The sequence below is a fragment of the Cyprinodon tularosa genome, unplaced genomic scaffold (assembly GCF_016077235.1).
Source record: "Cyprinodon tularosa strain WSP-4 unplaced genomic scaffold, ASM1607723v1 ctg66, whole genome shotgun sequence".
Taxonomy (NCBI): domain Eukaryota; kingdom Metazoa; phylum Chordata; class Actinopteri; order Cyprinodontiformes; family Cyprinodontidae; genus Cyprinodon; species Cyprinodon tularosa.
Genome location: NW_024039407.1, coordinates 1,511,514 through 1,528,594, shown reverse-complemented (window position 1 = coordinate 1,528,594; position 17,081 = coordinate 1,511,514). Strand labels below are relative to the sequence as shown.

General features: G+C 38.4%; 1 protein-coding gene across 1 annotated transcript in view; it reads left to right on the top strand.

The window, feature by feature from the left end:
* Positions 1–11,223, top strand: part of xkr7 (XK, Kell blood group complex subunit-related family, member 7) — an 87,121-nt gene extending 75,898 nt beyond the window's left edge. Inside the window, exons 3-4 of the mRNA XM_038309409.1 lie at positions 3,977–4,196; positions 7,826–11,223. Of these exons, the coding sequence (XP_038165337.1) occupies positions 3,977–4,196; positions 7,826–8,633 (1,028 nt within the window). The 3' untranslated portion in view covers positions 8,634–11,223. The remainder of the gene's footprint in view (positions 1–3,976; positions 4,197–7,825) is intronic.
* Positions 11,224–17,081: the final 5,858 nt, after the last annotated feature.

Genomic DNA, 17,081 nt, shown 5'->3' with positions numbered 1-17,081 from the left:
ACCACTCCAGCATATGGTCTCACAAGGGGTCTGAGGATCTCATCTCGGTATCTAATGGGAGTCCTGCTACCTCTGAGGACTAAATGGAGGGCTGTGTAGCCCTTCAAAGAAATGCCACCTCACGCCATTATTGACCCACTGCCAAACTGGTCAAGCTGAAGGATGTTGCAGGCAGCAGATCGCTCTCAACAGTGTCTCCAGACTCTTGCACGTCAGTCAAATGTTCTCAGTGTGAACCAGCTTTCATCTATGAACAGCACAAGCCACCAGTTTGCCAGTCCTGGTGTTCTCTGACAAATGCCAAGCGTCCTGCACGCTGTTGGGCTGTGAGCACAACCCCCATCTGTAGATGTTGGACTATCCTCTGAGCGTTTGTACACACACATGCAGATTGGTGGCCTGCTGTAGGATATGTTGCAGGGCTCTGGCAGTGCTCCTCCTGTTCCTCCTTGCACAAAGGCCGAGGCAGCAGACCTGCTTCTGGGTTGTGGACCTCCTACAGCCTCCTCCACACCTGCTGAATGACTCCTTTATTGAGTGTGTCTTGCTAATTGCAAATAACTGAATGTGAAATTGTTTATAAATCAGTGTTGCTTCCTAAGTGGACCGTTTGATTTCACAGGAGTTTGATTTGATTGAAGTTGATTGAAGAAGTATTGTTTTTGAATGTACTTTTTTGAATGTACTACTTTTTTTAGCAGCGTCTTATATATAAAACCAACAAGAAGAAGGGAATTTAGCCCCACAGTGGAGTTTGTAGCTTTGCTGAAGAAAGGCTCTGGTGATCTGTCAAACACGAAAAGCAAAATCAACCTTTACTGTTGCAAAAGCTTTAGTTTTGGTCTGCCGCAGACATTGTGGTGGTTAACAAAAAGGATTGTTTTCCCAAAAAGTCATAACTGCATGAAATATTACAGAAACAAAACTGTTTCCTTCATCGACTGTTTTGTTTTTCATGCATCTTTATGACTATTAGAGTATTCTACATCCTCACACCCTAAAAATAAAACCTGCGTCCACCAACCATAACAGTTTTGCATGGATAGTGACATGCCTGGCTGACGGTAAATCAGCTCTATGTGTTTACCCAGGAAAGGCAGTAAATGTGCTCTGACAGTGACTCAAAGTGCACTTTGGTCCCTCTGTTAACGCTGCAAAGCAGAGCTCTGCATAATGCTCTCCTGATGTCTGTGGAGGAGATCCGAAACAACCGTAGTCCTGCTGAGATAGAACTTACAGTAGCGTTACTGTTTTTCGAATGGTCACCATGTCTGCAGCTCCTGGTGATGGAACCACATTAGTAATCTTTTAAAGTTCAATCTAATGTAAAAACACAATTGATGATACAATTATAAAAATGAATTACAATGACATTGACACATGTACATTGATAAATTGTACATAATTTATTGATTTTATCAAAACTACATTTCCTGGTATTTCTTTTATTGTCAATGTGGAAATGGTGGTCTCATTAGTGTCTGCAAAAGATGGACAAGTGGTAGAGATGATTCGGTAACTGGACGTTTTTGCTCTTATTATTTACAATAAAGGCCTCCTGGGATTAAATAATCACACATTTACGGATTTACAGTCAACAGACATATCTAAAGGCAAAAAAGCCTAAATTCATGTTCCTTTGTTGCAACACAGGTCATTAACTTCCTCACCTCTTGTGTGCAATACAAATACAGTCACAAACACTGAACCGAACATTATCTCCTGCTCTGATATCAATTTAGCTCACCTGTTCATTAATGATGACTCATCATAATATGATGGGGGGAACAGGAAAACAAACAATGAATCATGTTCTAAACTGATACAGCAATAAACACAGTGTGTGAGGAAGGCGATTAAGTCCCCATCATCAAGGTGGTGAATATCTATAGCCCAAAAAGAGAGCTGTAGCCTACAAATGTCTGATTGCTTTTGGACAGAGTTTCTAGTGTGAAAAGCTGAATTATATCAATAATTTCTTGAGATTCCACATAAATATATGGCAGAGCTGATCATTTAAATTCTACTCAGATCCTCGCTCCAACAATGCTAATACAATATCTCTGGCTGTGTGTTGTTCTTTTCTCTCCTAGGATTCAGTTTCTTTTATTGATCGTTGTAGTCTTTATTGTTTCTTCCTCTCCTGTGCATTTTTCGTCCAGCTCAAACAATGAATTAAAATATAAATTCCTAGATCACCAAAAAATTACCCAATAGAGATGGATGGATGGATGGATGGATGGATGGATGGATGGATGGATGGATGGATGGATGGATGGATGGATGGATGGATGGATGGATGGATGGATGGATGGATGGATGGATGGATGGATGGATGGATGGATGATTAAATAAATTTCACTTCTTCATTCACTTTAATTTTGTTTTTAAGATAATAGTCTTATTTCAATTATTCACTTTTATTCTCTTTATTCATTTGTGTAGCATTAATGCAACTGCAATGTACTTCTCTTTTTCTTTTTTATCATCTACAGCACTTTAAACTATCTTGCTGCTGAAATGTGCTATGAAAATAAACATGCCTTACCTTCGTTTTATCCCATTTCAGACGCACTAATTTATACATATAGTCTAATTATATATATCATTAATTATACATAATATTTGTGTATTTACATGTTGTAATTTGCTATTTGTCTAAAATAAAGTTATTAAGATATAAGATAAGTAAATTACATTTTTGATAAATCCATACCTCCATCTTCTACTGCTTTTGTCTATAAAGAAATACATGAATAAATAGTGAAGTGCAAATGAGTTAGTATATAAATTTGGTATAGTCCAAAAGGTATAGTTTCAGAAAACTTTTCTTTAAACCAATAAAGCAAAGATGCAGAGCAGATGTGCAAAATCTAAACCAAATGGATTTGTAATTATTCTTCATAAAATCTGGAGATTTGGTAGATTGCTCCTCTGATGTTTACATAATTGATGATGAGTTTTAGGGACATTTGAAACTATTATGGATCCATCATCCTTTAGTGAAGAATTAGGCATTAGTGAGAAACACTTCCTTTCCTAGACTCTTGGGGTTTGGAAAATGTCCCCATTTCACCGTTAGACTGTGAAAAGCTCAGAAAATAAAACATAATCGTAATAAAAACAAGCATTAGTTCCACCTGAGATTCTACAGGCTTCTGTTAAACAAGAATGATCAAGAATAATTTTTACCTGTAACTTTAGATTTTTTAGGTTTTAAGATTCTTTCTTGAACCATTTTAAAAAAGAAATATCTTACTGTCAACCTAAAACTGCAACAGAAGAGACTCCCTAAAAATGGCCAGAAAAAATCTATTTCAGCTAGAGAAAAATCACCTAAAAAACATTATTTGAAAAACATGGATATAAAAAGAAACATTCAAAAGCAAAGTGAATTAAAGGAGATGCTTCTTGTTTAATTTGTTGCTCTCTCAGTTTGGTTTGCTCCTAATTTTAGATGAGGCAACTTTATTAACACATATGAATGTTTAATGTGTTAAACGGTGCTCTGGGCAGCTCAAAGCTCTGTGACCGACTGCTCTCAACTGTTCCTGCATGCATCCTTGGTACAGGCTCAACAACACAATGCAACAAGTGACCCTCAACCAGGAAGAGTAAATACTAGAAGTCCATGATGCAGTCCTCTAAGTTTCTGTCTCTATTTTATCGAGATGATGAATTGGTGCTGCAAAATAATCTAAATTAAATTCAAACTGAAATGAAGATTATTTTAACTTTGTACGAAGTGGTAAAGTCCTAACTGATTAACTTTTAAAAGATCAAATGTGGTTTAAAAGTTACAATGTGCTTATAGTGTTACCTACCAGGTTAAAACTTGAAACAGCTTATCCAGTTTCTGTGTTTCCTTGTCCTTATATTTACATAAACCGCATAAGATAATAACAAGAATTCCACACATCAAAATATCATTTTGCTGTAACCCACCTTTTTCAACACACTTTTCCTGTTTCACCAGGTCTCTCAGCTTCAGCATCGCTGGTTTCGCTGGCCTGGATGATCGCTTCCTACCAGAAGGTTCTTCGGGACTCCCGCGACGACAAGCTGCCCATGTCCTACAAGGCTGTGATTGCCCAGATGCTGTGGCACTTCTTCACCATTGGAGCCAGGACTGTGGCTTTCGCTCTCTTTGCCTCTGTCTTCCAGCTCTACTTTGGCATCTTCATCGTCAGTCACTGGTGCGTAACTTTTTATCAAAGTCCAAAGATTTTCATTCATACTGGCACGCTCACCTTGAGAAAATCATCAGCACTTGTGTTTGTGATGTAAAACAGGAAAATAAATCTGTAGAAAAGAACATTGCAGCCATGCACATAAATGCGTATTAAAAGAGCCCCAGTCATTTTTTAGAAGTAGTCATACCTCTAATGTTGCATTCATAATTATTTGGATTGGAGAGAATAAAGTGACTTCCATGTAATCCCTACGTAGAGGCGCGTTCAAGAGTGACCGAACAGTGATGCAAAGGAAGTGTCTATGTGGAGACCAGTGTTGGGCACGTTACTTTGAAAAAGTAATTAGTTATAGTTACTAGTTACTTCTCCCAAAAAGTAACTGAGTTACTAACTGAGTTACTCCACAATAAAAGTAACTAGTTACTAGTAAAAGTAACTATTGCGTTACTTTTGCGTTTCTCGCCCCCGTAACCCTCACCACCCAGCCCCCACCTTCTCGCCGTGTGTTTCCAAAGCCAGCTGAATAGAGCGAACGACAAAGACAAGAACCTGCAGAGAGTTTTGCATTTATTGCAACTGGTGAGTATATGAAATTAATAACTGGGGATGTCTAATTCTGAAATCCTGTGTACTGCAACATTTATCTATCTATCTATCTATCTATCTATCTATCTATCTATCTATCTATCTATCTATACTCTGTGTGTGACATAAAATATGGATCTCCATCCCTGCCACAAAGGCCATCAAATAATGTTTAAAATAAAAAATACAGTAGGTTGAGAAGGCAGAGTATCCATCCATCCATCCATCCAGATTTCTCTCTTTCTCCATATAGGCTATCATTTGATCGTTCAGCTCTCCATAGTTCTCCTGTGGCGCGAGCACAGGGCGACTGTTGCGCGCCTTTAGCAAGCATGCGCGTTTCCTGTCGCGTGTGCGGTGAATCGTGCCGCCTGCGCTGTGCGGAGATGCAGGGGAAACCGTATGGGGAAACGCAGCTCGACGTAACACCGGTATTTCTATCAGGAAAACGCTGTTTTGCTGCCGGAGTCATCCTCACTCTCCATCTCTCTGTGTGTGCTGTACGTTAACACCCACCAGCAGAAACACCCACCTACCCAACTGACAGACGGAATCTCACTATACATCAGCCATTCTCATCCTCCCCTCTCTCATGACAAGGCGCGCACCTCTGGATGACCTAAAAATAATCTTTAATATCTCTTAAACAAAAGTAGCACAAACAATATTTTTTTCTGCACAAATCTTCACTAACGTTGCACTAACCATTCAGTCTATTTGCAGAGTTCTTTTTGACGTGGGTGGGGTGTCAGCTTCACGCAGCTGCGCACGAGTCTTATCATGAAAAAAGGCTCATTGTGCGACCTGAGTAACGCGCAGTAGCGGGGTGTCTGCAATGGTAACTGCGTTATAGTTACAGTCAAAGTAATTAGTTAGATTACTCGTTACTAAAACAAGGTAACGGCGTTAGTAACGCCGCTACTTTCAACGCCGTTAGTCCCATCACTGGTGGAGACACAGAGGAGCAAACGGACATTTCCTTTTAGTTGAAAGATCTGAACTTCTCTGATAATTTGCGTTGCGTTAAACAATCAGGGACTGGATGTGGTTTTGGCGTCGACCCAGACCCGGTCGATCAATCCTCCTCAAGCAGGAGAGCAGCTCCTGATACTGGGTTCTGGAAAGACTTAAGTACTGCTGGTAGCAATTATCCAGCCACTGAAACAGTTTGGCTTCACACATCACATGCAGTGTTGTGACTCACCATGATGAGCTGAACAGACAACAGGAACCGGTAAGCGAATAGAGGCTTTGGTATATGTTTTAAGATCTAATTCCTAAACTGGATAATAATTACTTATATTTGCAACACCATTTTGCCTAATGAAAAGTGAATTAAATATTTTTGAAACTGCAGTTTTGACTAGTCTCAATGACTTTACAGATATCTCTGATGGTAATTCTGAATAGTTAAACTTACTTATTAAATGTTTATAGGGTTTATATGGCTGAAATGTCGGGCGACCAACGCAAGGTTGTCGTATTCCCTGTGAACATGTTTAACAGCTTTACAAATGTAGATTAAAAAAATGCCCAACACAACAGTTCAGGACCATACCCATTACCCGCAATTATCCCCATTTAAAACCGTAAATAAGGAAGTGCAACCCCACCCATGATCACAAAGTGTATCCAAAGCCGTTTCAGCCGCTTCGGATGTTATCATCTAATTAAATGGCTGTTGTTAGTATGTAAATCGAAAGTCAAACTTATGGTTTTAGATATGGCCAAAGGGGCTGTTATCAATGATAAGCTACATGTTATTAGCCAAAAAAATATATATTAGAAGATAGAGGAGACGCAGCCCCCATTCTATGGGACTGATAACTGCTTTTAATGGCCGTTTATTATATCAGAGGCAGAAAAGAACATTGCTTCACGCCCTCAACTAGTGCGCGCTGCGCTCACAGATTACGGTAACAGCTGTAAATTGGCCCAAGTAAGAAGTTTTGCCTCATTGCTAACAAAAATATTGTTAACTTGATTTTTTTTTTTATCTATTTTTCTAAGATGTAGAGTTAATAAGTAAGAAAATATAAATAAATTTCATTCATGCTCTAACTTTATGATACTGGCATGACATTTTTTTTTTCTTCCTATGCATAGATGTACATTTTATACAAGGCTCTGTCTAAAGGCACTTGTCAGATTGGTAAATAGTTTTCTGTCTAAGGAAAACCAGCTGATTGATTTGAGTCATTGAGTTGAAGAACATGCACCTCCTGAATAAGCATGTGGCAACTGTAGAAATATACTTCCATTTTAAAGTTGACTCTACAGAAAACCCTCAAACCAAACATGCATGCAACAACAGTGAAGAGGAAAAAGTCTCTTTTAACAGGAATAAAACTCCAGCAGAACCAGGCTCAATGTGAGCGGCGTTCTACCTAGAGCCACTGGGGGTTCCAGGAGAGAGAGAAACAGATAATGAGAGGACTACCGAATCACTGATCCATAAATACTTTTTATGTTAAAGGTAATACAAACTAGCCACATTGGTGGCTCTGTCTAGGAAAGAAAGTGACAAGCAGGCAAGCTCAGAGCCAGTTTTTATGTCAAAGGAATGAAAGAGAGTACATAAAGTTAGTCATAGTAAAAGCTTAGTCACTAGCTCTTTCTAAGAGAAAAAACAGGACTAAACACTAAAAAACAGGCCCAACTCTATCATCTACAATCAAAGGTGTTGATGGCAGCAGCCCAGCTGACATTTCTTGCCAGGATGGAGACTCAGCCAAACAGAAAAGGACCAGATAAAGCTACTATAACGAGAAAAGCAGAGATGACTTTTACGTGGCTTCATTTAAACCTAATTCTTTATTACCGCCCTGTGCTGCACATTCAGATTCCACTCTATACACCTGTTACCTAAACTGGCAAAAAATCAAGTTATGACCAAATGGTCAGAATAACCTTCATAGACTAGAACTTCTTGAACAAAAGCTTTTATGAACAGGGTTGACATGTCATGTCAGTTTTGTAAACCAACAAGATTTTCTGATTTCCAATTCAATGATTAACTGTAACCATACCTCCATTACTGTTTCCAGGTGCGTGATGACCTTTTGGATTATCCAGGGTGAGACTGACTTCTGTATGTCCAAGTGGGAAGAAATTATCTACAACATGGTTGTGGGTATCATCTACATATTTTGCTGGTTCAACGTCAAAGAAGGGCCCAGTCGCCTCCGCATGGCTTTGTATTACTCGGTGACGCTGGCAGAGAATGTGGCACTGACGGCTGCCTGGTACACGTACCGTGGCCCCCAAACTACCGACTCATCTGCCCTGGTAGTGGTGTGCCTAGTGGCCTGCAGCTTTGCCCTGGGAACCTTCTTTATGTTGGTTTACTACTGCTGGCTACACCCAGATGGGCCGGTCCTGGGCTCTCAGTGGGGAGGATGTGTTGATGAGGGTGTTGTTGGTACAGGGGGGATGGTGGGAGTTATTGACGCTTGCCTAACTCCATCCCAAGGGTCCCAAACGGATATGGTCATTACCAGTCCTCCACGGACTTTGCCCAGGACTAAAGATAAAGACACAGGGGAGCCAGTTCCTGGGGAACGGGACAGAGACAAGGAGAGCTGCCTGCCCGTCTTCCAGGTACGCCCGTCCCCTTCCGCCTCTCCTGCTCTTCTTCACAGGACCTCCTCTACATCCCGTGCACAGGAGGGTCCTGTAATCAGGATCGACCTCCCAAGAAAGCGATACCCGGCCTGGGACGCACACTTTATCGACCGGCGCCTTCGCAAAACCATCCTTCTGCTAGAAAACACATCAGCCATCAGTCCACGGATTCAGTACAGGAGCAGCTTGATGGGCAGCAAAGAAGTGTTAGAATATGAGACAACCGTTTAAGCCAATAGGGGCTTTCAAACTACAAAGTGCAGCCTGGGACCAAGGCTCCACCAGGAATCGGTCTTCAACCCAGGACTACCTGTGCTGGAAGTAGGATAAAAGGGAGAGTGTCTGGTAAGTCGTCTTAAGAAGAGAGGTTGTCAGACAGCGATTGTGAAATGTGAGCCTCAATGTGGGACCAAAGCTGTTGAAGAACTTTTAGCAAGAGTCACTGGTGGGGAGTAAATGGAGTAATGCTGAACCAGGATGGTCTCCAATATATTTTCTAACACTTCAATCACAAGGAACTTAATCCCACACCTGAGACCAATAAGTGTTTCAACCTGGATGGTCAGAGCAACAAGTAAAAAGACACCAGAGAAATAAAGCTTGAGATAATAAAAAAAAAACTGTCTGCCACATGAACTTGAGCCTCAGGCTGTAAAGAGAGAACAGAAATGTACGAAATGTTAAAGAAACAGATTGTCAGAGTGTGCATGGGACATGCAATCATTTTGGTTTTGGGAAAAATGCAACAGCATCCAACATAAATCTACAGTCTATGTAATTTTACGTTCAAAGATGCTGAGCCATTATCTACAACTAAATTCATCACAGGTTTAGCCAAGATAAACAGACACATCTTACCTCCAATTAACCAATGAATTACTTTGGCATGCTTTAGAGATTACCTGCAAAAACTCACAGAAAGGTCTGAGTTGATTTGTTGCAAAGGTCGATTTGTTCCCTGCATCTCATCTTGTCCCCAAAACATTGCATGTGCCTCACAAATCTTTGATAAATGTGCTCTTTAAACATTTCATCATTCACTCTCAAATTCCCAGCAGAGCACCGGTTTTCATCTGAGGAAAGACCGCAGCTCAGTTTAAGCTTAATTGGTTCAAGAAATGTAGGCCTTCAATACAACTGATAACAATTCACCCATCCATTTGTGCCACAATTGCAGCCATAGCACAAGTCTCGCTGTTTACATCCTAGCTGCACTGTCAACCCCAACCCATTGGACTTGTGGGGAAAGCTCAACGAGGATCTGATAAATGGATGTACGTGAGCAGCTTCTCCAATAGCTACCAACATATGGCATGCTGTAAATCGCCAGAAACAGGTCTGTGATGTACAGTGGAATAAATGCAGATGTCCAATACTGTATAAGATGTTAAAATAAGCTGTAGTTAGGTGATGAATGCATTTTGTGAGTAAGGAAGCTTCATTTACTCGTAAGAGTCTAAATGTTGTCCAAAGTGGTTCACTTTTTCTAAAAATCATAATATGTAGTATATGAAAGATTAATGATCTATTTCAGTATGGTTTTTAAGGGTTTGATTTAAGGGCAAAAAAATACTAAAAAGAAATATAACACCTGTTTAAAGTAAACTGTCAAAAACCAAGACAACAGAAATGTTTTTGCAAACTACTAGTTGCAATAGTTGATGTCTTTTGTAAGGATATACCCGCCGCAGCCGTATCATTTCTTTTTTTTTAGGTTTGGTTTATTTTGAAGGCCACCATGTTTTAAGATTTTAGAAGGTTATGAGCAGTAATTTTAAAAAATGAATAAATAAAAACCTTCTGGGTGCTTAGAGGTTGTATCGTCAGTGGAGAAAGTCACTGCCTCAAGAAGTTATAGAAAGATTGGCAAAGTTGCTAAAAGTGCAATCCAACTGATAAGCGGCTATGAGAGTTTCCAATTAAAAGGAAAAATGATCAGCTCTTATTGTTGGTCCCAAATTAAGGCTCTGAGATAGGAAACGCTGTCAGGCTCCAAATAAATTTCTTTTCATGTTGTAACAAGGCAAAAATATTGCTATATTAAAGGATTTTGCAACTACTTATGAAAAAAAAAAGGATGACCAGAGTATTACATACAGGATGTGTTGGTATCATACGTAGAACTCATGTCTTCACTGATTGTGTGTATTTTTATGTTTTTGTTTGTTTGGGATTTTTCTTTTTTCTTTTGTTTTTTTTTAGATTAAGAAATGTTTCCTAGATGCCTTCTAATTTGCAAAAGCCTTCTTTACCACCGTAAGGCACGAGTTGGTATGAGATAGCCACATCATTATAACTGGAGTAAAATACCTGAATATAATTTGATTCTAATGTTTTGAATTTATATAAAAACCCAACTTTCTTTCCTCTGCAAAATAATGCTTTGCTTTCATTAAAGAAATTTTATCTTTCTTTACCCTTTCTTAATGGGTCACAGGAGATTGGTGCTCTGGTCCACGTGTGGTGCTGCAGGAGAATTGGGAATGGGTGGGGCTTTTATAACAACCAATTATCCATTTGCATACTTAGCACAGAAAAAGTTTGGAGTCTGGACCCCACCAGTTCTGCTTCTAGTACTGGGAAAGAATCTAGGGATATCATGGACCTCGAGGTGCATTCATGAAATGGAGGGTGTTCTAGTTTGAGAATATTTTTTTTGCAGATAATGTTATTTCTTTAAGCAGTCACCTGCAGCTCATACTCAAGTGAGCAGTTTGCAGCCAGTGGAGAAGAAATGAGTCATGTCCCCTAAATCTACATCAGCACTGAGGCTTGACTCGCCTTTGGAGATGGGTTTAGGCGCTTTCTGATCCACAGGAAATATCACAAGGAATCAGTTACAGTTGATGTGTTACAGTTGATCAGGATGCCTTCAGGGCCCCTCCCCCTGTAGACATACAACTTGGAGGAGAACCTGGAGCAAACCTAGAAAATCAAACATGATTACACATCGACTCTGGCTTCAGATTGCAAGAATGACTTTGGTGTTGTTGGCAAAAGTGAAAATTGGGTTTTTTGTTCTGGGCCTTATTCTCTTAAAGATGATGGACAGTTGGACAGCTGGATGGATTAAATTGTTTTTGCCATTCTGTTCCTCACAGAGTAACACTGAGATTAAAAAAGCTAATAGCTTCTCGTTAATTAGTTAAATTATTTGCTCAGGTAGCAGTTTACATTTGCCATTTTATTGAGTTTTCCAAATACAGTTTCAAAACAGCTTTACATTAAGAGTGATGTGTAATACTTACTTTTAGTTTACCTTGCATGTTAATCGTGACTTGAAAAAAATGTCTTTTCTTGTAAGAAAGGAAAAAAATCTATAGTACACACGATCTAGAAATAAGTAAAAATTTCATAAATTAGGTGTATTTACCCTTAATCTGAGTAGGTAAATAAGATGATTTGCCAATGAAATTAGTATTTTTACTCTTGAAATAAGATAATTAGATAATATGAACTTGAAATAAGACAATGCAGTAGTTTTTTCTTATTTTAAATGTAAATTGTCTTGTTCCATTGGCAAAGTGTCTAACTTTCCTCCTCAATTCAAGAAAAAAATGCACTTATTTTAAGAAAAATGACTTACTTAGATTTCCATTTTATGTAATCTTCCTCTGCCAGTGCGCCATTAAGTAGGGGAGAGGCAGCTTTTCATTTCATTCATACAGTTGGAGATAACTAAACACACCCCGCTGCATTCTGGGACACCTCAACTAAAGATATTTAAACTGTTGGGGAAAAAATTGTTTTAGCAATCTAAAAACCAAACCTTTAAAAAACAGAAACCCTGGTACACTTTAACGCCACTTACAAGCCAATGTTTAATCAGTTTGGATTTCCAACTGTTTTAAATTAACAACGGTTTCAAGACTGACATTTTGATTCCAGGCATTTCTTTCACACGGCAGTTGGCAAATAAACAGTAAATATTGTTGTTGTTTTTTTCCTGTAATTTAGCAAAGAACAAGGGAGGCAGCAGTGAAGACAGAAGGATAATGACTGGATCAATATGTCACTTTCTGTTGTTGTTTTTCATCCTGGACAATGCAAACGCGCAGGTGTTGGAGGGTACACTTTTATTGATGGGTGTTGATGTCTGTTCAATACTTTTTAATATTTTTTCATAATTAATAAGCCTCATTCTGTTGGCTGGTGGATTGACAGGAATGGATCCTTGACCTATCAGGCAGATTTGTCACAATTGTGTTTTGACTTATACCCAAAGGTAGCAGGCATTTGGCAAGAAAACATTGATTGCTAAAAGCGTATGGACCCCATGTTTCTAGCAAACTGGGAGGCAGCTTCAGGGGTTAAGGTCTGGTAGCAGCACTAATGCTGGGTTCACACTGAATACAGTGGTGGTGCAGCTGCAATGCAGTCAAAAAGCCATTCACTCACTCAAATTGAACACTGAGACCAGGCTGGCCCGCTACAGCCTCTGGCTGCAGAAACAGCATCTGAGAGAAAAGAAGTTCACATTGGTTAGTGCATTTTCCAGCAACTGCTGAGCAAAATTCGTTACCCATGCTCATAAATATCCCGTATTCCCTTGTTTCCTATAATTTCAGTTTTTCAGTTTTTATTTTCACTAGTCAAGTTAGTATAGGTGGAATTTATTCTGAAATTCACCAGGACTTTATTTGTCTGGCGCTTGACATTTTCTGTTTGGCTTGTGAAATTTAGTAGCTTGGATGGTGCTGCAAGAGTCCAGCCAATGTCCAGTCAAACTTCCTTTTTGAGGAATCACTTTGTTGATTCGCATAGTCTTTATAACCACACCCACACTGCATCGAGGCAGATGTGAGCGTACACATTCATTCCAGTAATTTGGGTTTCTTGCAGAACCCATAGCGCAGCAGCACATTATTAACCCGGCAGGGTGTGGCAAAATGCCGCTAAAAGAAATTGCATTGTGCTCAACAGTCCAGAGAAGAAGAACTCCCTAATAGTCAACTCTTCTCACTTTTATATCAAACAAGTAATTTTTCTCCTAAGCAGGTTCTCCTTTAACTTCAACTGTATTTAAGTTAATCTGACTTCATAAAAGTGGAGGTTCTTTTCTGTCTGCTCCTGGAAAACTTACAGAAATATACTGATTTAATGTAAAGTGGTAACATTTAATGCAAGGTGGATCTTCTAAAATGTTTTTTTTTCCTGCTTAGTTCCTGTAACATCAAAATGTTGCAGCTCAGTATAGATATCGAGGACCTCGGTGGCTGAGGCCATGGATCTGTTTCTCAGTATCATAGAAGACAATAAATTTAATGATTTCTGTTTGCGCCGTGTTGGCTAACAAAAACATTTATATCCACATTGCATCAACAGTTCTGCTTTGACAGCTTGATTAATGTTGAACGATACTCATATCCTGGTATAATGTGACCTTCGAGCATCTTCTGCTGTTAATATATAATGCCCTCTTTATAGATGTACTTCTCCCTCGTCTGTCACAGGCAGATCCCCCTTTGGGGACTAGAGGTACCTGGGCCACCACTGGCTGCCACCTTAGCAGCATCCTATTAAGGACATGCTCCCAGAGTTTCTCCATGCTGTTTGTATTGTCTGTTGAATTTGCCATTTGCTGCTGCACGCTCTGCTGTTTCCTAATGTGTCCCACAGTTTGCTGTAAAGTATTTAGTGGAACGTAAAGAAAACCTATGCTACTCAGAAATCTGTGATATTAAAAATCAGGATAGAGGGGCTCAGATTCTAACATGTGCAATGCCCTCCACACTTATTGGCTATACAACAAAGAAGTGTAAAAACGTCTTAACATTTTATTGAAGAGGCTTAATTTTATTCTAGATGGCTGGACTAGACTTCTTCTTTAACATTTCAGAATGCGACAAAGAAGGATTTTCGACTATTCTACTTTGTCAATCTCTCTAATTCTTCCTGGATCCAGTATTTCGTTCTCTTCCTTCATTAACGTCAAACACTTGTAAGGATCTTTTAAAGAGGAATAAGCACACAGCATTACAGGTCCTCTAAAATATGTAATGTTAAGTATGAAAGGATTTTCCTCATATTCATCCTTTTTATGTATTACCTACCCCGAAAATGTTTAATTCTATTCCTATTTCACTTTAAAACAGGGTACCCGTCATTCAAGATATTTACAGTTGTTGTTGTTGTGGGATAGAAATATCATTTTCCCCGACATGATCCCCAAACAACCAGTAACCATATAGATAAGGTCTGTTGCTAGTTATGAAGATTTGATGCTTCTTAGACACATTTATTAACTTCAAAAGTATCGTTAGGGATTTTACAGGTGTCAGTAAGTACTGCCGTTATGATATCAGAAAAAAAAATCCCTTTTTAAATTTTATTTGTGTCGGTGTAAAATTTCCCCTCATTGAATAAATGTTCTCACATTAAATGTAGGGTTTTGTTTCAGTGGGACATTAGCTCGCTGCAATAAAACACGTTTAATACATCTCTACCAGAGGTGCCAATAAGTGGGGAGGGTCTAGTAACACTTCCTTTTGTGTGTCCTCCGATCAAACGAAATGTGCAAAACCTTCACAAAGGCAAATAAAAGTAAAAACAGCTACTTAGAACGTGGCAGAGAGTGTCCTACCTGAACTCCTGGACCTTCGTCCACTGGTGACATACACAGAGATGTTAATGGTGCTGAAAAACGAGTTTTTGTTACAAATATTCATGACATGTTTAACTTGATAGGCTAATGTACGGCTGATGCATACATAAACCACCCAGTCACAAGCCAAGGTACGCTTTGCTTTCTCTGATTGGGTAATGCAACAGTTTTTTGTTGTTAAGCTAAGAAAACAGTTGATAGTAATGTGCTGATTATTTGCTGACTTGAACAAAAACATGTTTAAATGTTAACGGGTTCAAAAACTCAAATCATCTTTTATTGATTAATGCAAGGATTTTATGTTGATTTATTTTTGTATTTGTTTTATATCTATTTATCTATTGTCGACTCACTTGGTGGCCATGTCTTTAGTATGACTTTTATTAAGATGTACAATATGAAAATAGAGTTTGGTTTTTTTACTCATTCTATATTTCTGTAAATATCAGAGTGATGCTATTCTAGGATGTGCGTGTACAAGTATGTGTGCTTTGGTATGTAAGTATGTTGTGTATGTAAAGTATGTGTGTACCGTAAGGATGTGCTCTCAGTTTCCTCTTCTTCTTTGTTTTTGATAATGCCGCTTAAACATCCTTTGAGTGAGCAAGCAGAAAATAAACCTGTGGTGAAAATTATCTATGACGATGTTAAAAAAAAGGAGAAAAAAAAAAGGAGTTCACAAACTGTGCTGATTACTGTAGGTGGGAAAAATACTGTAGTAAACATGGCTCAAGAGCCATCAGAATAAACTCAACAAGCCTGTGTCTGTGTCTTCTTTGATATATCAGCGGTAAAGCTAATTCATTATTTTATCTCTGTTTTACTTACAATTGAAATATTTGATTTTTAGTCACTAAATTTAGATATTTTATTATTGAAAAACATATACATATATATAAATTTGTTTTTGTGTTATGCACCACACTGTAAACCTACTTTTTGCTTTGCAGAATTAAACATCACAGAACATTTACACTGTTTATTGCACATTATCTGAATACAAAATGTATAAGATGAAACCTAACCAAATAACATAAATACAAATTTTATTTCTATAGTTTGGAGATCTGTACGCCCTAGCAGGCTATTTGTTATTTCCAGTGAAAAAAAATTGAACAAAAAAGCAAAGTAGTCTTCTCTAGAGACCAATAATCCCAGTTTTAAGGAGGCGAGAGCCTGGCATGATGTTCTTTGAGTTTGTAAAGTAGAAGTCAACGTCTCCGTGGTCTATTTATTTGTTTTGCTTTGTTTTCTTTTCAACGATAAAGTAATTTGACTAAAGATTACTGTTCACTTTGTCACAATATGGGTATGTCTTTAAACCATCTACCAGTGGATATTTTCTCTCTAATATCATGAATAAATGACATTTGTAACCAGGGCACCTAACTGCCAACAGTCCAGAGTCTGAAAACCTATATTCATCCCTGGATTGGCCCATTCTCCAAATTCTGGGGTTAGGTTTTGAGGATATGAGTTCAAAAGATAGAATGAAAAACTTTTCAAGTTCATTTCCAGGAAAACATATACATATATATACATTTTGATTTTTGTTATACATCAAATTATTAACCTACTTCTTGCTTTGCAGAATTAAACATCACAGAACATTTATACTGTATATTGCACATTATCTGAATACTAAAGCTATAAGATCAAACCTAACCAATAAGTACTAAATAACATAAATACAAATTTTATTTCTATAGTTTAGAGATTTATACACCTGAGTGGGCTATTTTTAATTTCCAGTGGAAAAAAATTTAACAAAAAGTAAAGTAGTCTTTGCTAGAGACCAATGACCCCAGTTCTAAGGAGGCGAGAGCCTGGCATGCTGTTCTTTGAGTTTGTTAAGTAGAAGTAAACGTCTCCTTGGTCTATTTGTTTGTTTTGCTTTGTTTTTTGGATCAATAAAGTAATTTGAGTAAAGGTTACTGACTGTTCAGTTTGTCACAAAGCTGGTATGTCTATAAGCCATCTACCGGTGGATATTTTAGCAGCTTTTCTAATTTCATGAATAAATTACATATGTTGTCAGGGCACCTAACTGCCAACAGCCCAGAGTCTGAAAACTT